Here is a 21,310-nt window from a genome sequence, read left to right as displayed (position 1 = left end):
CTAGAGACTAGAGACTAGAGACTAGAGACTAGAGACCCTACCATAATGAAGGTGCAGTTGAAGTTGAGGCATTGCCCACAGCGACTAGAGACTAGGGACTAGAGACTAGAGACTAGAGACTAGAGACTAGAGACTAGAGACCCTACCATAATGAAGGTGCAGTTGAAGTTGAGGCATTGCCCACAGAGACTAGGGACTAGAGACTAGAGACTAGAGACTAGAGACCCTACCATAACGAAGGTGCAGTTGAAGTTGAGGCATTGGCCACAGAGACTAGAGACTAGAAACTAGAGACTAGAGACTAGAGACTAGAGACCCTACCATAACGAAGGTGCAGTTGAAGTTGAGGCATTGCCTACAGAGACTAGAGACTAGAGACTAGAGACTAGGGACTAGAGACTAGAGACTCTACCATAACGAAGGTGCAGTTGAAGTTGAGGCATTGCCCACAGAGACTAGAGACTAGAGACTAGAGACTAGAGACTAGACAGTAGAGACTAGAGACTAGAGACTAGGGACTAGAGACTAGAGCCTAGAGCCCATACCATAATGAAGGTGCAGTTGAAGTTGAGGCATTGCCCACAGAGACTAGAGACTAGAGACCCTACCATAATGAAGGTGCAGTTGAAGTTGAGGCATTGCCCACAGAGACTAGAGACTCGAGACTAGAGACCCTACCATAACGAAGGTGCAGTTGAAGTTTAGACATTGCCCACAGAGACTAGAGACTAGAGACTAGAGACTAGAGACTAGAGACTAGAGACTAGAGACTAGGGACTAGAGACTAGAGCCCATACCATAACGAAGGTGCAGTTGAAGTTGAGGCATTGCCCACAGAGACTAGAGACTAGAGACTAGAGACTAGAGCCCATACCATAACGAAGGTGCAGTTGAAGTTGAGGCATTGCCCACAGAGACTAGACAGTAGAGACTAGAGACTAGAGACTAGAGACTAGAGACCCTACCATAATGAAGGTGCAGTTGAAGTTGAGGCATTGCCCACAGAGACTAGAGACTAGAGACTAGAGCCCATACCATAACGAAGGTGCAGTTGAAGTTGAGGCATTGCCCACAGAGACTAGACAGTAGAGACTAGAGACTAGAGACTAGGGACTAGAGACTAGAGACTAGAGACTAGAGACCATACCATAATGAAGGTGCAGTTGAAGTTGAGGCATTGCCCACAGAGACTAGAGACTAGAGACTAGAGCCCATACCATAATGAAGGTGCAGTTGAAGTTGAGGCATTGCCCACAGAGACTAGAGACTAGAGACTAGACAGTATAGACTAGGGACTAGAGACTAGAGACTAGAGCCTAGAGCCCATACCATAATGAAGGTGCAGTTGAAGTTGAGGCATTGCCCACAGAGACTAGAGACTAGAGACTAGAGACCCTACCATAACGAAGGTGCAGTTGAAGTTGAGACATTGCCCACAGAGACTAGAGACTAGAGACTAGAGACTAGAGACTAGAGACTAGAGACTAGGGACTAGAGACTAGAGACTAGAGACTAGAGACCCTACCATGACGAAGGTGCAGTTGAAGTTGAGGCACTGGCCACAGAGACTAGACAGTAGAGACTAGAGACTAGAGACTAGAGACTAGAGACCCTACCATAACGAAGGTGCAGTTGAAGTTGAGGCATTGCCCACAGAGACTAGAGACTAGGGACTAGGGACTAGAGACTAGAGACTAGAGACCCTACCATGACGAAGGTGCAGTTGAAGTTGAGGCACTGGCCACAGAGACTAGACAGTAGAGACTAGAGACTAGAGACTAGAGACTAGAGACCCTACCATAATGAAGGTGCAGTTGAAGTTGAGGCATTGCCCACAGAGACTAGAGACTAGAGACTAGAGCCCATACCATAACGAAGGTGCAGTTGAAGTTGAGGCATTGCCCACAGAGACTAGACAGTAGAGACTAGAGACTAGAGACTAGGGACTAGAGACTAGAGACTAGAGACTAGAGACTAGAGACTAGAGACCATACCATAATGAAGGTGCAGTTGAAGTTGAGGCATTGCCCACAGAGACTAGAGACTAGAGACTAGAGACTAGAGACCATACCATAATGAAGGTGCAGTTGAAGTTGAGGCATTGCCCACAGAGACTAGAGACTAGAGACTAGAGCCCATACCATAATGAAGGTGCAGTTGAAGTTGAGGCATTGCCCACAGAGACTAGAGACTAGAGACTAGACAGTAGAGACTAGAGCCCATACCATAATGAAGGTGCAGTTGAAGTTGAGGCATTGCCCACAGAGACTAGAGACTAGAGACTAGAGACTAGAGACTAGAGACTAGACAGTAGAGACTAGAGACTAGAGACTAGAGACTAGAGACTAGAGACTAGAGACCCTACCATAATGAAGGTGCAGTTGAAGTTGAGGCATTGCCCACAGAGACTAGAGACTAGAGACTAGAGACTAGGGACTAGAGCAGACATGGGCAAACTACGGCCCCCGGGCCATATACGGCCCGTTAGGCTTTTTAATCCGGCCCGCCGAACTTGTCCAAATTATAGTAAAATCCCATGGATGTGTAAAAACCTCATTCATTTCCCTTTCCCCTGCAATACCCTCGTTTCCCCGATAGATAGCGCACTAGTCTAGACTAGAGACACATTGACCTTTGTTGGAGTCAAAGGTTGGAGTGCAACTTTCCAGCTGCCATTTTCCCCCTTCTGTAAAAATGAGCGGACCAAAGAAAAGAAAAGTGGACACTGAGTGCCGAGTGTTTAAAAAGGAATGGACAACAAAATATTTTTTTACTGATGTCCGATCAACGGCTGTATGTCTTATATGCCAAGAAACGGTTGCAGTTTTCAAAGAGTACAATATCAGCCGTCACTTTGCCACAAAGCATGCTAACTACGCTAACAAGCAGTCGACACAAGAACGGGAGGCTACTGCTCAGAGGTTGGTAGCTAATTTACAGACTCAGCAGAATTTTTTTCACCGACAAACTGCGATTCAAGAGTCAAGTACCAAGGCAAGTTTTTTGCTGGCATTCAAGTTAGCAAAGGCTAGCAAACCTTTCTCCGAAGGCGAGTTTTTGAAAGAATGCATGGTAGAGGCAGCAGATCTCTTGTGTCCGGAAAGCAAAGGCAAGTTTGAAAAAATCAGCTTATCACGCAGGACAGTAATTCGCCGTGTGGAACTGATTGACGAAGATATTGTCAGCGAGTTAAACAAAAAGGCGGAGTCCTTTAAGTTTTATTCACTAGCACTGGACGAAAGCAACGACGTGAAAGACACTGCTCAGCTCCTCATTTTTATCCGAGGGATAAATGACAGTTTTGAGATAACGGAGGAGCTTTTGAGCATGGAATCGCTGAAGGGGAAAACGCGAGGAGAGGACTTGTATGAACAGGTGTCTGCTGTCATCGAGAGAATGAAGCTGCCTTTGAGTAAACTTGCCGGTGTCACCACGGATGGATCGCCAAATTTAACCGGAAAAAACGTCGGGCTGCTGAAAAGAATCCACGATAAAGTGCAAGAAGAAAACCCTGACCAGGATGTCATTTTTCTTCACTGTATCATTCATCAAGAAGCTCTATGTAAGTCTGTATTGCAGCTTGATCATGTCGTGGATCCAGTTGTAAAACTTGTTAACTTCATACGAGCAAGGGGACTTAATCACCGCCAGTTCATTACGTTCCTGGAGGAAACCGATGCGGATCACCAGGACTTACTTTACCACTCTCGTGTCCGCTGGTTAAGTTTGGGGAAAGTGTGCCAACGAGTGTGGGAGCTCAAAGACGAGATTCTGTCGTTTTTGGAGCAAATGGGGAAATCCGACGGATTCCCTGAGCTGAGCAATGAGGACTGGCTTTGTGACTTTGCGTTTGCTGTGGATATATTGTCACACATGAATGAGCTGAACATTAAGCTGCAGGGGAAGGATCAGTTTGTGCACGACATGTACACAAATGTAAGAGCCTTCAAATCCAAGCTGATTTTATTCTCCAGGCAAATGTCAAACAAATCTTTCACTCATTTTCCCACACTGTCCACGCAGAAGGCCACCCGAAACGTGAAGAAATACTGCAAATCACTGGACGACATGCACAGAGAATTCTGCCGTCGGTTCACTGATTTTGAAAAAATTGACAAGTCACTTCAGCTGGTGTCCTCTCCCCTGTCACAAGACCCCGAAACAGCAACGCATGAGCTGCAACTGGAGCTGATCGATCTTCAGTCTGACAACGTCTCAAAAGAGAAATTCAAATCTCTTAAACTGAATGACTTTTACGCTTCACTTAACGAAGCCACATTTCCAAACCTGCGGAGGACGGCACAGAAGATGCTGGCATTGTTTGGCTCGACTTACGTGTGTGAGCAGACTTTCAGCGTCATGAACATCAACAAAGCCCGTCACAGATCCCGGTTAACTGACCAACACCTCAGATCTATTCTGAGAATCGCCACAACGAAACTAACTCCAGACTTTGATGCACTGGCAAAAAAAGGAGAACAACAACATTGTTCCCACTGAAATGTGAGTTTCTCTACTGTGTTAAAAATAGCAACTTGCGCATTTACGCACAGCAGTACAGTTACAGTAGCTTAATTAACATGTCGCACATGCTCTCAATTTAAAGACCCCTTTCTTTCGTTGGGTAATAACATGTTCTGAATGTTGAAAGTGATTCCATTGATGTTTTTCCAGTAAATTTCTTTAAATTTGCACCTTCAATTGTGTCTGTTTTTCATACATTTCAATCCCCAGGTTTGATAAATTGCATTGCGTGTCCAAATGCTCCTGGCCCGGCCCCTCTGTCAAATTTTAGAGCCCATTCTGGCCCACAAGTCAAAAAGTTTGCCCACCCCTGGACTAGAGACTAGAGACTAGAGACTAGAGACCCTACCATGATGAAGGTGCAGTTGAAGTTGAGGCATTGCCCACAGAGACTAGAGACTAGAGACTAGAGACTAGAGACTAGAGACTAGAGACTAGAGACTAGGGACTAGAGACCCTACCATAATGAAGGTGCAGTTGAAGTTGAGGCATTGCCCACAGAGACTAGAGACTAGAGACTAGAGACCCTACCATAACGAAGGTGCAGTTGAAGTTGAGGCATTGCCCACAGAGACTAGAGACTAGAGACTAGAGACTAGAGACTAGAGACCCTACCATAATGAAGGTGCAGTTGAAGTTGAGGCATTGCCCACAGAGACTAGAGACTAGAGACTAGAGACTAGAGACCCTACCATAACGAAGGTGCAGTTGAAGTTGAGGCATTGCCCACAGAGACTAGAGACTAGAGACTAGAGACCCTACCATAACGAAGGTGCAGTTGAAGTTGAGGCACTGACCACAGAGACTAGAGACTAGAGACTAGAGACCCTACCATGACGAACGTGCAGTTGAAGTTGAGGCATTGCCCACAGAGACTAGAGACTAGAGACTAGAGACCCTACCATGACGAAGGTGCAGTTGAAGTTGAGGCATTGCCCACAGAGACTAGAGACTAGAGACTAGAGACTAGGGACTAGAGACCCTACCATGATGAAGGTGCAGTTGAAGTTGAGGCATTGCCCACAGAGACTAGAGACTAGAGACTAGAGACTAGAGACTAGAGACTAGAGACCCTACCATGATGAAGGTGCAGTTGAAGTTGAGGCATTGCCCACAGAGACTAGAGACTAGAGACTAGAGACTAGAGACTAGAGACTAGAGACTAGAGACTAGAGACCCTACCATAATGAAGGTGCAGTTGAAGTTGAGGCATTGCCCACAGAGACTAGAGACTAGAGACTAGAGACTAGAGACTAGAGACTAGAGACCCTACCATAATGAAGGTGCAGTTGAAGTTGAGGCATTGCCCACAGAGACTAGAGACTAGGGACTAGGGACTAGAGACTAGAGACTAGAGACTAGAGACCCTACCATGATGAAGGTGCAGTTGAAGTTGAGGCATTGCCCACAGAGACTAGAGACTAGAGACTAGAGACTAGAGCCCATACCATAATGAAGGTGCAGTTGAAGTTGAGGCATTGCCCACAGAGACTAGAGACTAGAGACTAGAGACTAGAGACTAGAGACCCTACCATAACGAAGGTGCAGTTGAAGTTGAGGCACTGACCACAGAGACTAGAGACTAGAGACTAGAGACCCTACCATGACGAACGTGCAGTTGAAGTTGAGGCATTGCCCACAGAGACTAGAGACTAGAGACTAGAGACCCTACCATGACGAAGGTGCAGTTGAAGTTGAGGCATTGCCCACAGAGACTAGAGACTAGAGACTAGAGACTAGGGACTAGAGACCCTACCATGATGAAGGTGCAGTTGAAGTTGAGGCATTGCCCACAGAGACTAGAGACTAGAGACTAGAGACTAGAGACTAGAGACCCTACCATGATGAAGGTGCAGTTGAAGTTGAGGCATTGCCCACAGAGACTAGAGACTAGAGACTAGAGACTAGAGACTAGAGACTAGAGACTAGAGACTAGAGACCCTACCATAATGAAGGTGCAGTTGAAGTTGAGGCATTGCCCACAGAGACTAGAGACTAGAGACTAGAGACTAGAGACTAGAGACTAGAGACCCTACCATAATGAAGGTGCAGTTGAAGTTGAGGCATTGCCCACAGAGACTAGAGACTAGGGACTAGGGACTAGAGACTAGAGACTAGAGACTAGAGACCCTACCATGATGAAGGTGCAGTTGAAGTTGAGGCATTGCCCACAGAGACTAGAGACTAGAGACTAGAGACTAGAGCCCATACCATAATGAAGGTGCAGTTGAAGTTGAGGCATTGCCCACAGAGACTAGAGACTAGAGACTAGAGACTAGAGACTAGAGACTAGAGACTAGAGCCCATACCATAATGAAGGTGCAGTTGAAGTTGAGGCATTGCCCACAGAGACTAGAGACTAGAGACTAAGGACTAGAGACTAGAGACTAGAGACCCTACCATAATGAAGGTGCAGTTGAAGTTGAGGCATTGCCCGCAGCCCTTGGCCACCATGAACCAGAAGCCGCCGTGCCGGTGCTGCAGCACGGCGGCGGTGAAGAGCAGCAGGCTGAGCAGCGCGTACAGGACCAGGAACAGCAGCTTGCGGCTGTTGTTGTGCCAGTAGGCGCGGGTCAGGTAGCGCGGCGTCTGGCGCTTCTTCTGGTCCACGTCCGGGGGCTTCAGCCAGTTGGCAGCACTGGGGAGGGGGGGGCAACATGATGATGATGAAGTGGTGTAGTCTAGTGTGTTGTAGTGGGTAAACTGCTGTTACCTAGCAACCAGCGGTGTAGTCTAATGTGTTGTAGTGGGTAAACTGCTGTTACCTAGCAACCAGCGGTGTAGTCTAATGTGTTGTAGTGGGTAAACTGCTGTTACCTAGCAACCAGCGGTGTAGTCTAGTGTGTTGTAGTGGGTAAACTGCTGTTACCTAGCAACCAGCGGTGTAGTCTAATGTGTTGTAGTGGGTAAACTGCTGTTACCTAGCAACCAGCGGTGTAGTCTAATGTGTTGTAGTGGGTAAACTGCTGTTACCTAGCAACCAGCGGTGTAGTCTAATGTGTTGTAGTGGGTAAACTGCTTTCTAGGTGGTAAACTGTTCATACTTGTATCACATAGACGCTGCTTCTCTAACTGTTTTATATCAAGGACCCAAAACTGACACAAACTAGACCACGGACCCCCATTGGACAACACACCAGAAATACACAAACTATCAATGTACCTTTAAATTAGGCCTAGCTACATTTTTGAAAGATTATAGAGACATTTCTGGAAAAAAAGTGGTACAATTTGTCAAAAAAAGTTGAAACATTTCTAGAAAAAAGTGGTAAAAATTATCACAAAAAAAAAACAATTTTTTTTTTTTGAAGAATCTGGTAAAATTTCCTCAGAAAAAGTGGTAAAATTTCAAAAAAAAAAAAAAAAAAAGTAAAAATTGTATAGACCATTTCTATGTTTATAAACATTGATGACGTATGTTGTGGGCGGGGCTTCACTGGTGGCAGAACGTGACAGCTGATCTGGTGTCAACAGTGGAAAGCGGCATCAAGAGCGATCAAATCAGAGGAAGATGAATCATACAGAGGCCTTCTCTGATTATTTTAATGTTTTGTCAACAGAAAACAGGTTGTCATACCTGAGTAGGCTAAGTTAACGATTAGCAACGGAGTGTGTTGTGTGTTACGGACCGACGTAGGCTACTGCCTAGGGACACAAAACGCTGCGTGGGCGATCATCAACAAGTCCATCAACTACGGTATGACAGCAAACTGTAGCCTACTTGTATGGCTGTATATTACAGTTTATTTAACGGATCCATGTCTGTTATTTCTGTATTAGTCAGACCGTTGTTAGGCTATATATCACAGACCGTTGCTAGGGACACCGCTCATGACCCGATGTGTGTAAAAATGAATGAATGAATGTCAAAATAAATGAATAAGAGGGTGAACGTGTACACGTGTTAACGTTTACACTGAATGAAACAGTAAATGTTTAATAAAAATCCCTAAACGATGCACGCAATATCTAGGGTGAAGTCAGGTAAAATGGGCCACTTTTTGGTAAACGATTAATAAGACCATCAAAAACGCTATGCATGAAATCCATTGATATTTTTAAAAATCGACATAGGTCTCTTAAATGTTTCTGTGTGAAAAAAAAATTAAAAAGTATAATTATTTTGGAATTATGAGAGTTAAAGTATCGGGATATTCTCTCTCGAGGTACGATGACGGTTCAGGTAAAATGGGCCAGCCGTTCAGTTAAATTGGGCCAAGAGAGAACAACACAGTAATTTTAGCAGAAATCATTTAAATTTTAATAATTAATTGACACTACTACTAAACTACAACACTAAACTTAACATTAACAGTGAATACATAAGAGGTTGAAGACATTTTTTAATCTTAAAATGCATTTTAAAATTACATGATCATGTTGTTGCTATGCTCTTTGTTAACTGACTATGTTATAGGCTCTTTTACTGTGTGTGTATGTGTGTGTGTGTGGCATTATAGATGCCATTTTTTCCCCCACAGTGCTAATGGCACCATGAGTGGCACTGACCAACCTTGGATATATATCTAACTTTGAACATGTTTTGCACCCTCAATTTCTGTGTAACTTCAGTGTGAGACTGTGTTTTGTATGTGGCCCATTTTAGCTGAAATGCATGGCTCAATTTACCATGATGCATTAAGGTAAATTGAGCCACCCACAAAAAATGCATTTAAATTAAAAATAAGTAAGCTTAGCAAGAATTTTGCATTCTATCCAATGGGGGGAATCACAATATGTATTATAAATCACATTTTTTATTGTAGATCTGTTTTTTTACGGAGTTATCAACCTTATCAGTTTCAAGTGAAATTTGTTTGCCAGGCCACTTTTGGCACACTTCTCCTCAGCAGGCTGGATATAAAGCATTGTCCCACCCACAACAGCAACCAGAGACTCAAATCAATTGTTTTTTGTCAAGTACAGTTGTAGCAACAATTTGAAATCATTTACAGCCATTGCCTGCAAAAACTTAAAAAGCTAGGAGGCTCAAACCTTAACTGGCTCATTTTACCTGATGGCCCAATTTACCTGATGTCACCCTACATATAGTTTATACACTGACTGATAAGAGTATTTTTTCCGTTGAAAAAAGTTGTAAAGGACGGGTCGTCTTATATTCGGGGTCTAGATATTGTAGCCTACATGTGCAAATCAGCGGGTGACACCAAACAACGTCTGCCCAAGCAAGTCAGAGCTTTTATTTCTCTCACACTCACACACCAGTGACCTAGAGATGCAGCCATCTGAGGGGACGATGGCGCGTGTGTTGCCGCTTCTCCACTACACAGTTACAGCTCGGCTCTACTCCACTCGGTTTAGGTCCTAGTTTAAATCACAGCTGAGTTCTTTATAGTTCCTCCTCAGCAGTCGTTGTATCACCCCAATTTCCACCGGGTCCGTCAGCGTGGCGGTCACCACTGATCACTCCTCTAATCAGCATTTCACCGGTCTCGCCGCGGCACGACTCTCTTTTTTCTCTCCTTTCGTCAGCTCCAAACTCACTGTTCTGCACCGCGATTACGAAAATTAAATAAAATTCACCCTCTAATGTGGCTCATCATCACAGCTTAGGGTCGTGCTGCAGCCAAGCAGCTGCTGCTTTTTAAAGTTGAGCTGTATGTCAGGACCTATGGTCAGGACGTGTATTTGTTGCTTACTTCCGGTATTTTTCTGCCACCAGTACGTCACTGTGACGTCGACGCCGAAGTGGTCTATATAGTAAGTAGTAAAAAATTGAGAAGAAACTGGTAAAATTACTAAAGAATTCTTGGAAAAGTGGTAAAAGTTTTCAAACAATTCTAGAAAAATGTGGTAACATTTCTCAAAAAAAGGGGGGGGGTGGCAAACAATAATACAAAAAGGGGTAACATTTCTTTAAAAAAAAATAGCAAAACGTAGAACAGAAAAATTGAGAAGAAACTAAAATTTCTTGAAAAAATTCGAGGAAAAGTGGTAAAATGTCAATAAAAAGTAGTGGAGCCCCTTGAACCCTGTCAACCCTCCCACTCTGAGAACCATTGACATTTACTTTAGTTAGATAGTTTAGTTGTAGGCCTACTGGGAATACTGCAGTATTTATACTGAGTATACAGAGTATCATAGTACTACTGTCAGACCTGATGGTGAGGTTCTCCATGACCTCGGGGAAGGTCTCCAGCTCGGCCTTCAGCTCCTCGAAGGTGATGGCGCCGCTGTTGTCCTTGTCTGCGGACTCGAACAGGGCCAGCGTCAGGTCGTCCAGCTTCTCCTCCGGCAGAGAGATGGCGCTCTCACGCAGACACGACTTCAGCACCGTCCGCAGCTCGTCGGGGTCGATGGAGCCGCTGCCTGAGGACACGGGGGGGGGGTAACCTAGCAACCGGTAACCTAGCAACACCTGAACAAATGCCATTTCACATCTGGATGGTTTTTTTGTGCCCCGACGAACTGAGGACGGTGCTGAAGTCGTCTTCAAAATTCAAATATGTTTCAGTCTCAGGAGTTAAAATGTGGAATAAGCTCAGTGATGAGTTGAAGACATGTAGTTCTTTGTTGAGTTTTAAGAAAGCCTTGAAATGTGAAATAATGAAAAATTATAAAATACAGTAATGATTACTTTCATCTTATTATTTTGGACTGTTGACATTCTAGGTAATTTAACTTCATAGAGTGTAAAGGAGGCAGATATAAGCCTCGGGCTTCAGCCTATTCCCTTTTCGGTCACTGTACGATATTTTCTTTTTTGTTGTGTGTGTGTGTATGGTTGCAATTGTGTATTATATGTGCTGGCTAAACTGTTCACACAAAATGGTTGATTTTGATATTGGTGTTGTATGACTGAAATAAACAAATTTCAATTCAAAATTCAATTCACTAATTCACACGTTAATATTTTTCACCAGTCTTCTCACACAGACTGTGAATGTTACGCGGCGATAACAACATCTTTTTTTTTTTTTTGCACTGATGTCGATTTTTCTGAGCTTTCGCCTGCGAATAAACGTTACTCATCTACGGTACTAAACGGAGTTAAAGGACAATTCCGGGCAAATTCAACTCGGGGCTGTATGTTCCTAACATTTTAGGTCTAACAGAAGGAATCTGAAGATGTTCAGTTTAATGTCTCCTGTTTTGCGGTAGTTGTGTCTGTCCCCGCGTCGCCACGGCAACGATGAATGGGAGCGGATTGAAGTTCTGCTGCTTAGGCTGTTTCCATCCCTCAAAGCCACAGACAGCGTCAGATGGAGACTCAAACATGCAGCCAGAAGTTTATTTACTTCAAGCTTCAAGTCCAGAGTTGATATTCCTGTGTTTCTGACACCAACGGGAGCTTCCCACTGCACCTGAACACACCGAGCGTCAACTTGGGTCTCGACTCCGCCAGACTTTGAATTAGATCTAGTTTTACAAACATGTCGGCTTGTTGAAGTAAATAAACTTCTGGGTGCATGTTTGAGTCTCCATCTGACGCTGTCTGTGGCTTTGAGGGATGGAAACAGCCTAAGCAGCAAAGCGAAACTTTGGTTTATAATTGTCGCCGCCAGTGTGAATGGTTTTGATGTGCAATTTGGTTTTTCGTCACGTCCCCAGTGTGAAAGGGCCGTAACTGATACAGGCAGGTGTGTGTGTGTGTGTGTGTGTGTGTGTGTGTGTGTGTGTGTGTGTGTGTGTGTGTGTGTTACCGTCCACGTCGTACACCTGGAACAGGAAGCGCAGCTTGTCGGTCTCGTTGCCGTGGATCAGCAGGTCCAGAGCCTCCAGCAGCTCGTCCAGGCTGATGGAGCTGCTGCCGTCCGAGTCGAACAGGGCGAAGAAACGCTCAGCGAAGAAAGACTGAGCAGAGACACACAGAGGTCAGAGGTTAAAGGGATATGCCAACATTTTTTTTTTCGTGTCTTGCCTCACTCCCGAGTCCATGACCAGCAGATAGACACCATCCTTTCCACTGTGCGTGCAGTAACCATGGAGATAGAGCCGTATCGTCCGTAATTAGCTTAGCTCAAACACTGGAAGTGTATAGGTAGTGTTAGCCTGCCTCCCACCTAAAGTCGCTAATTAGCTTAGCTCAAACACTGGAAGTGTATAGGTAGTGTTAGCCTACCTCCACCTAAAGTCGCTAATTAGCTTAGCTCAAACACTGGAAGTGTATGGGTAGTGTTAGCCTGCCTCCACCTAAAGTCGCTAATTAGCTTAGCTCAAACGCTGGAAGTGTATAGGTAGTGTTAGCCTACCTCCACCTAAAGTCGCTAATTAGCTTAGCTCAAACGCTGGAAGTGTATAGGTAGTGTTAGCCTGCCTCCACCTAAAGTCGCTAATTAGCTTAGCTCAAACGCTGGAAGTGTATAGGTAGTGTTAGCCTACCTCCACCTAAAGTCGCTAATTAGCTTAGCTCAAACGCTGGAAGTGTATGGGTAGTGTTAGCCTGCCTCCACCTAAAGTCGCTAATTAGCTTAGCTCAAACGCTGGAAGTGTATAGTTAGTGTTAGCCTGCCTCCACCTAAAGTCGCTAATTAGCTTAGCTCAAATGCTGGAAGTGTATGGGTAGTGTTAGCCTGCCTCCACCTAAAGTCGCAAATTAGCTTAGCTCAAACGCTGGAAGTGTATAGGTAGTGTTAGCCTGCCTCCACCTAAAGTCGCTAATTAGCTTAGCTCAAACGCTGGAAGTGTATAGGTAGTGTTAGCCTGCCTCCACCTAAAGTCACTAATTAGCTTAGCTCAAACGCTGGAAGTGTATGGGTAGTGTTAGCCTGCCTCCACCTAAAGTCGCTAATTAGCTTAGCTCAAACACTGGAAGTGTATAGGTAGTGTTAGCCTGCCTCCACCTAAAGTCACTAATTAGCTTAGCTCAAACGCTGGAAGTGTATAGGTAGTGTTAGCCTGCCTCCACCTAAAGTCGCTAATTAGCTTAGCTCAAACACTGGAAGTGTATGGGTAGTGTTAGCCTGCCTCCCACCTAAAGTCGCTAATTAGCTTAGCTCAAACACTGGAAGTGTATAGGTAGTGTTAGCCTGCCTCCACCTAAAGTCGCTAATTAGCTTAGCTCAAACACTGGAAGTGTAATTACGGGCGATACGGCTCTATCTCCATGGTTACTGCACGCACAGTGGAAAGGATGGTGTCTATCTGCTGGTCATGGACTCGGGAGTGAGGTAAGACACGTAAAAAAATGTTGGCGTATCCCTTTAGAGGTTAAAGGTCAGAGGTCAGCAGCTGGTTGTCACCTCTTTGACCTTCAGAGCCGTCTTGAACTCGTCCAGGTCGATCTCCTTGTCGTCTCCAGCGATGCTCTCAAACTGCCTGGTGACCCACTCCAGCCAGCGCGCGTCCTCGTCCAGACTCATGGTCACGGCTCTGAGGACACACGGTCATCATCACCATCATCACCATCATCATCATCATCATCATCATCATCATCATCATCATCATCACCATCATCATCATCATCATCATCATCATCATCATCATCAGTCTGTTAATTGTGCTGCGTTCGAGACGGAACGCAGCTCTGGAACGAGCTAGATGAGAGCTTGAAGGTGGAGACGTCCATCTCCATTTTCAAGAAAAAGCTAAAAATTAAATTGCTTGATTTATATATAGGTGTATAAGCTGCAACCACAGAGCATCTGATACACAGTAAATTGAATGTAAATCTAATTGCCAACTGTTTTCATATTTACATGTTTTGAAAAAGCTTCTGTTGTTACGCAAGGGGTCCATGTTGCCTAATGTCTGTTAATGTTTAATGTGCTGTATTGTTAGTTTTGTATGTGCAGTATTGTTCTGTGTTGTATGTATCCAGGCTCCCCCAATAAGCTTTCCATTAGGGCTGGTGACGATATGCTTTTCTCCCGATTCGATTTTTCTACGATTTTTTGGATGGCGATTCGATTTAAATTGTGATTCTACGATATTGCCGATTCTCTCGATTTTTAGTCTTTAGCATTTTTAACATTTATCTGCACACAAATACTGTAGGAGCCTATAAATTAACATACTCCGTTATAAAGTGAACTTAAACCCTTTTCAAAACCTGGACTCTCTGGATGTAAAAAAGGCGAACAAATGCACATTGCACAATATTTAAAAAAAGAAAAGAAAAAACAAGAAAATTAAAAAAAAAAAATTCGATTTTTGGAAAAAAAAATCGATTTAAAAATCGTCAAAAAAGATATTGCGATATTTATGTGAATCGATTTTTTCTCCCACCCCTACTTTCCATAGCTTCAATGGGAGACCTGATTCACACAAAGTACGTTGTGTGTGTGTGTGTGAATAAAAACAATGTTGAAATGTTGAAATAGGTCTTTCCAACCTCCTACTTGAGGTTAAGTGTGTTTGAACGCCGCCTCATGTCGGAGCTCCTCCCACTCTGGGAAGTCATAGAAACTAAATCTTCTCGACTTCTCTGAGAATCAGTCGTCTGAGGTCACACAACAACCTGCACCACGCAGAACCACGTCACCGTCACCGGTAAAACATCGATTAAAATGTATTTAAATGTCAAAACACATTAAAATGTTACTTTTTTTAAAGGGACAACCAGGAGTTTCTATTTGGTTCTAAAAAAGTCTGATATTAATGTGGATGAATCTCCGTTACCACTTGTTAATGGTCCATTTTAGATAAATCTATGGTTTTGTCTCTATGGTTATTTTGTTATTATTAGTGGTCGACTCGTCCAGCGTTTCCTAGTTTTGGTTTCATGAGAATAACGGCGCTGGATCGCTAGTCGGCATCGTTTATGGTGAGAACTACGACGGTATCTTATCGTCTTCCAACCTCCAACTTTCATTCTTGATGAATGAAAACATTCTTGCTAAATGTTTTCTCTTTCGTCCGTCTTGCGCCGGTCCAAGAATTTCACCGTGTGCGCTGAGGCTCATGGGAAATGTAGTGAAAACACTTTGCTTTCTGAAACTCCTTCTTGTCCCTTTAAATAGTTTTTGTGTCCTTTCTAATGTTTTAATGTTTTAGCTAGGTGAAGACCTTTGAGTGCAGAGTTTGTCCCGGTCCGACATGTTTGTGGTTTCAGTGTCATTCACCTGTTCACATCATGATGTCATTACTTTCAGTCACATGGTTCAGAGTCAGAAAACTTTATTAATCTCAGAGCTGCAGCTCACTTCTCCTTCCAGCCCGTCCATCATAAACAGAGCTGTCATCTATCTATCGTCTACAGCGTCGTCCTCCACACAACAACATCAGCACCAACCACTCACTCAGTGAAGAAGAGAGATGCACAAACCAACACCAGTGGGTTTTGCTTGTGTGTATTTTGGGCATTTAAAGGGATAGTTCAACATTTAGTCAAATTGTCCCATTGCCCATAATCCCTATAGTCATAGCAGTAGGTTCGTTACCTTTAAAGGACAATTCCGGGCGAATTCAACTCTGGGGTGTATTTTCATATCATTTTAGGTCTAAAAGAATGAATCTGAAGGTTTTCAGTTTAATGTCTCCTGTTTTGCGGTAGTTGCGTCTGTCCCCGCGTCGCCACGGCAGCAATGAATGGGAGTGGATGTAAGTTCTGCTGTTTAGGCTGTTTCCATCCCTCAAAGCCACAGACAGCGTCAGATGGAGACTCAAACATGCACCCAGAAGTTTATTTACTTCAACAAGCCGACATGTTTGTAAAACTAGATCTAATTCAAAGTCTCCCGGAGTCTCGCGCGAGACCCAGTTGCCGTGCGCGGTGTGTTCAGGAGCAGTGGGAAAAGCTACCGCTTGTGTCATAAACACAGGAATATCAACTCTTTACTTGCTTCAAGTAAAAAAAACTTCTCGGTGCATCTTTGAGTAGCCATCTGACGCTGTCTGTGGAAAAAAATGTACACTTCAAGCAAGTAAAGAGTTGATATTCCTGTGTTTATGACACAAGCGGTAGCTCCCACTGCACCTGAACACACCAACACTGCAACTTGGGTCTCGCGCGAGACTCCGGGAGACTTTGAATTAGATCTAGTTTTACAAACATGTCGGCTTGCTTGAAGTAAATAAACTTCTGGGTGCATGTTTGAGTCTCCATCTGACGCTGTCTGTGGCTTTGAGGGATGGAAACAGCCTAAACAGCAGAACTTACATCCACTCCCATTCATTGCTGCCGTGACGACGCGGGGACAGACACAACTACCGCAAAACAGGAGCGATTAAACTGAAAATCTTCAGATTCATTCTTTTAGACCTAAAATGATATGAAAATACACCCCTGAGTTGAATTCGCCCGGAATTGTCCTTTAATTGTCGGTGCAAGCTGTTTTTAGAACGGCGGAGCAGAGCCGTGAGCTGCTCAGAGCTACGCTACGGAGGCTCATTATGGGATTTCTTGGTTTCCCTCATCATCAACTCATCAAATACACAATCCAACAACTCCACAACGCTCTGGTGGACAAGTTGTGAGCTGCACATTCACCACGCTATGAGATAATAACACAACGTTACCACACAGAGTTGTTTTAGAGGGAAATTCATGCAAAACCTCTGATGCGTGTTGCCTTCAGGGACAGTTTTTCATCAACAGTCAAACATCAATAGATAAGTGTAGAAAACAAGTCTAAAATGACATTTTGTCAGATTGCTTTTAGAGCACAAATGTTGTCATTCTGCCGTTCTATTTTCACCAAATGTCTCAAATGTGAGATAAAAGAAGCTGAATATTGACTTCACATTACATATAAAGCTCATAGCTGCACGTGCAGACCTCAGGATGTTTAAATGACTTGATAAACCCCGGTACCTTTCTGATCATGTGGCCCCCCACCTAACGGCTGTGGCCCTGAACAACCACATAGAGGGTTTATACCAGGGGCCGGGCCTGGAGGAGGGGACAGTTTTTCACCAAGCAGTCTCTGTATTTCCCTCTAAAATAACTGTTGTTGAACTATCCCTTTAAAAGACTGAAGCTTTTAACAGCACCCCCCCCCCCCTCTCACCTGTAGAAGCTGCAGGTGAGTGAACAGAGTAAAGAGTTGATGTAGTTACCTGCTGCAGCGTCTCCGTCCTCTCTGCTCAGCGTCCACGTCTCCGTCTGTTCACCACCACCGTGTCAGCTGCAGCTGACCACCACACACACACACACACACACACCCCTCCCACTGAGCCCCTCCCCCCTCCCCCACCTACACAGCAGCAGCAGCAGTGATGAGACGTGACAACCAGAGTGATAGATATAGATATTATACCACTGCACTGACCCCACTACAGTTTTTCTCAGTTGCTAAAACACTAAACCCTGTTGTCTGAACCCACTGATTGAATCAGTCTCTTTTGGCAAAACCATCAGCACTTTTCACCTGTTTAGACACAACTTACCAACACATTTTCATTGTGATGCACCTGTGTTGCAAAATGCTGAGCACAGGTGGCAAAAGTCAAACACAAGTAAAGCACAAGTTTCACCGGTTGAACACAACAACTCAATCTGATCACACTTGTGTCCACTGATGTGAGGGAACATCTACTGTAGCTAGTTCAGGATGAAGTCCTGTGGCCTGGTCCAGTACAGAGAAATGATGCTGTGGCTGAGTTGTGCACTTCTCATTTCTATATTTTTGTACTTTATTTTTACGTAGGCTTACTGTATACAAGTACTAAATGCACAAGATTTCTGGTTTTTGTACTTCTTTTTTTTTTTTTTTTTTTACAGTACTATGTACAAGTGCTACTGTAAATGCACAGGTTTTTTGTTTTGCAAGAGGAGAAGATGAGAGACGACAGGGTGAAGGAAGAAAGGATGAGGGAGGGAGGGAGGGAAGAACTGGGCAGAAAAAAAGAAGGAAGGAAAAGGGGATGACATGGATGTGGAGAGGGAAGGAGGAGGGTGAAAGAAAGGGAAGGAGAGAAGTGCTACAGTGTAAATGTTTTTTGTTTTGCAACATGCATTTAGCTACAGTGAACAGTAAACATTTATTTCTCCAGCTTCATGTGCTGAGCTTTGTGTTTTCTATTTGTCTATGTAGTGTTTAGTGGCTGCTCAGTAGTGTTTTTAATGTTGATTTGACAACAAAGTTCAGGGGCCTCATTTATCATTGTGGATACACCTTTTTTTACACCATTTTTCCCTCGTTTTGTGCGTACGCACTTTTCTCCGCCAAATTTGGGATCTATCAAGCCAAAACCTGACGGGGAAAAGTGCGGACATTTACACCCATTTTGACCCTGGCGTACCGTGATTTACACCTGTTTTGAGGAACAGGAGGAATTGGCGACACCGTTGCTGAGTCAGAGAACTGCAGTGTGAGAGGGAGAGAGGAGCGGAGTACATTTAGAAGAGACAGTAGGATTTTTTGAAGTAATTGTGGTAGTGGTTGACAGTTGCTGCTGGCAATCCAACCCGCTCTATAATAACACTAGGCTTTATGTTCATTGATAAACAGAGCGGATTGTGGATTTTGCTTTTTTGATTAGGCTGTGTGTGACGTCTGACAAGGATCAAACCCTCCAAGTTTAAAAACACACCGGCAGCAGGGCACACTGATCTGCAGACTAGACTGTTATTATTCTGTCACCTGAGTTAACGAGGTGCACGTGAGTTTGGAGCTGACGAGAGAAGAGAATAAAGAGCGAGACAACGCGGCCCTGAGGAGGAACTGTGAAGGACTCAGCTGTAGCCTAATGGAAAATGACCTAAACCGAGTCCAGAGCTGTAACTGTGTAGTGGAAAGGCGTGCAAAGTAATGGTAACTATCGTCCTGCTTCCTACATTGTTTTAACATCTAGGTAAAAAAAAAAAAAAAAAGATTTTCTGGGATAAAGGGGCAGATTACATAAGATTCTTCTTCTTTCTGCTCCCTTTTGTTGAGATTTGGGAGGTTTTTGTTTTTATTGTAGCTTATTAAAATGCAAGATCATTTTTCTGACTGATTTATTGCCCGGGTATCTGCTTTCGGAGAAGCGGAGAAGTTCTGCTTCTTTCCCCCGTCCTCCGCCCGTTGTCTCCGTTGTCACTTTGTTGTCACTTGTTGCCGCTCCACAGAGCACATGGCTAATTAAATATGCACGTGCTGACCATATATAGTTGTATATAGGCGTTCCGGGGGCGGAGTAAGAGCTGTGTTCACGTGTGCACCATTCTTGAGTCCTGTGTCATGTATTGCGGAGAGTTGTGCGTACGCACAGTTTGATTGATGTGAAAAAGGTGTAAATATTTAGGGTGTACGCCATTTTCGTCTTTTCGCCGTACGCAAATATTTAGTAGCAGTTTTACACCCTCTTTGATAAATGAGGCCCCAGTTTTGGGCACAGATTGAACTGTTTTGAGGTGAAAGTTTGGTTTTGCAAGAAGAGTCTGAGGTTTTGTGAATGTAGCTTGAAAATTGGGGTTTGTGTTCACAGTTTAGAGAAAATGAGAGAAGCTTTAGAGAAATGTGTCTTAGCAATCGAGAAAAACTGTAAAGGTGCAATATGTAAGAATGTGGCCAAAAATGGTCGCTGCAGTCAAATTTAAAACACAGTGATCTGTTTTTTTCTCCCAGCTGTAGCGGCAGCTCAGTGGACCAGTCCTGAGTCTCTGTGACATATTAGGAGGATTTTACGGCCAGTTGCTTTAGATTTCTTACATACTGTACCTTTAAAGTTAAAAGCCCAACAATAATATGAGCTGAAAGATAAAAAGCAGTGCTACCTGCTGCATATTCTAGGGTTCATAGCAGCTTTATGATGGACTGCACCTAACAATCTGTTTTAAATGGCTGTGAAAATACATTGACTCATTTACTTATGATGCACCTAATGATATATCATACTTTAAATATGATTATACAACAGTTACTACAACTTATTCAATGTTTAAATATATGAAAGAACTGAACAGCAGCCTAAAGAACACATAGGCAACAATGGGTTGTGCAATCCCCAGTGGGAAATATGCAATATCTTTTTATTTTGTGGACTAATGTTCCATATTATGCTTTTATATTGATATTTCATGATGTTTTTATAGGTTTTATAAATGTTTTGTATTTATTCTGTCTTGTGTGTGTTGTGTGGTATCACAGCGGGGAAGCAACGGGAATCTCGTTGAATTCTTTTTTCAATGACAATAAAGGCAATCAATATATCTATCTATCTATCTATCTATCTATCTATCTATCTATCTATCTATCTATCTATCTATCTATCTATCTATCTATCTATCTATCTATCTATCTATTATTGTGTGACATTAAATATAATATATGTAGACATGTATTGACATTATGACTACTGACCTGAGAGCTGTCTGGTATTGTCTGTAGTGTGTACTGTTGTGTTGTGTATCTGTTTATATATTTATTTTTATTTTATGTAACTTTATTTTTTGTGTTTTATGTTTTATTTGAACATGGATTATAGTGTATGAGACATAAATTGCATTGATACATTGTAAAGATGTTGTATGGACCCCAGGAAGAAGAGCGTTGGCATCGCCATTCCAGCCCATAGGGCCCCATTGTGAACCCGGAAATGTTGAGTACCCCAAAGTTTTATGTTAGAAATAGATAGTATGGGTCCCCAGTATTCAGAAACTGCCGGATGCTAACTTATATATATTGGACAATTAGCATAACTGACATAATTAGCATAAATTAGCATAATTGCCTATATGGGCAATATTTCAACAAAATTGACTTGGCTGATCTGGGCAATATTGGAGTGGTTTTAGGGGTTATTGATGATGCTGAATCCATTTCTGACATTTTCAAAATTCAAAATGGCTGTCTAAACCGGAAGTGACCAGATTTTGAAATCCATCAAAACCGGCCCACTGGCGGTTAAAATCTGGTCACTTCCGGTTTAGACAGCCATTTTGAATTTTGAAAATGTCAGA

General features: G+C 43.4%; 1 protein-coding gene and 1 pseudogene across 1 annotated transcript in view; one reads left to right on the top strand and one right to left on the bottom strand.

Moving 5' to 3' along the window:
* nox5 (NADPH oxidase, EF-hand calcium binding domain 5) overlaps window positions 1–13,861 on the bottom strand; it is a 28,443-nt gene extending 14,582 nt beyond the window's left edge. The window contains exons 1-4 of the mRNA XM_085780665.1: window positions 13,728–13,861; window positions 12,189–12,339; window positions 10,644–10,854; window positions 6,925–7,162 (exon numbers count right to left, since the gene is read on the bottom strand). Coding sequence (XP_085636791.1) covers window positions 6,925–7,162; window positions 10,644–10,854; window positions 12,189–12,339; window positions 13,728–13,847 — 720 coding nt within the window. The 5' untranslated portion in view covers window positions 13,848–13,861. The remainder of the gene's footprint in view (window positions 1–6,924; window positions 7,163–10,643; window positions 10,855–12,188; window positions 12,340–13,727) is intronic.
* Window positions 3,328–4,500, top strand: LOC146986674 (general transcription factor II-I repeat domain-containing protein 2A pseudogene; annotated as a pseudogene).
* Window positions 13,862–21,310: the final 7,449 nt, after the last annotated feature.

The sequence above is a fragment of the Trachurus japonicus genome, chromosome 6, assembly GCF_045865225.1.
Source record: "Trachurus japonicus isolate A0001 chromosome 6, Traja_1.0".
Classification (NCBI taxonomy): Eukaryota; Metazoa; Chordata; class Actinopteri; order Carangiformes; family Carangidae; genus Trachurus; species Trachurus japonicus.
Note: the sequence above shows the minus strand (reverse complement) of the source record. Positions and strands in the feature narration are given on the sequence as shown.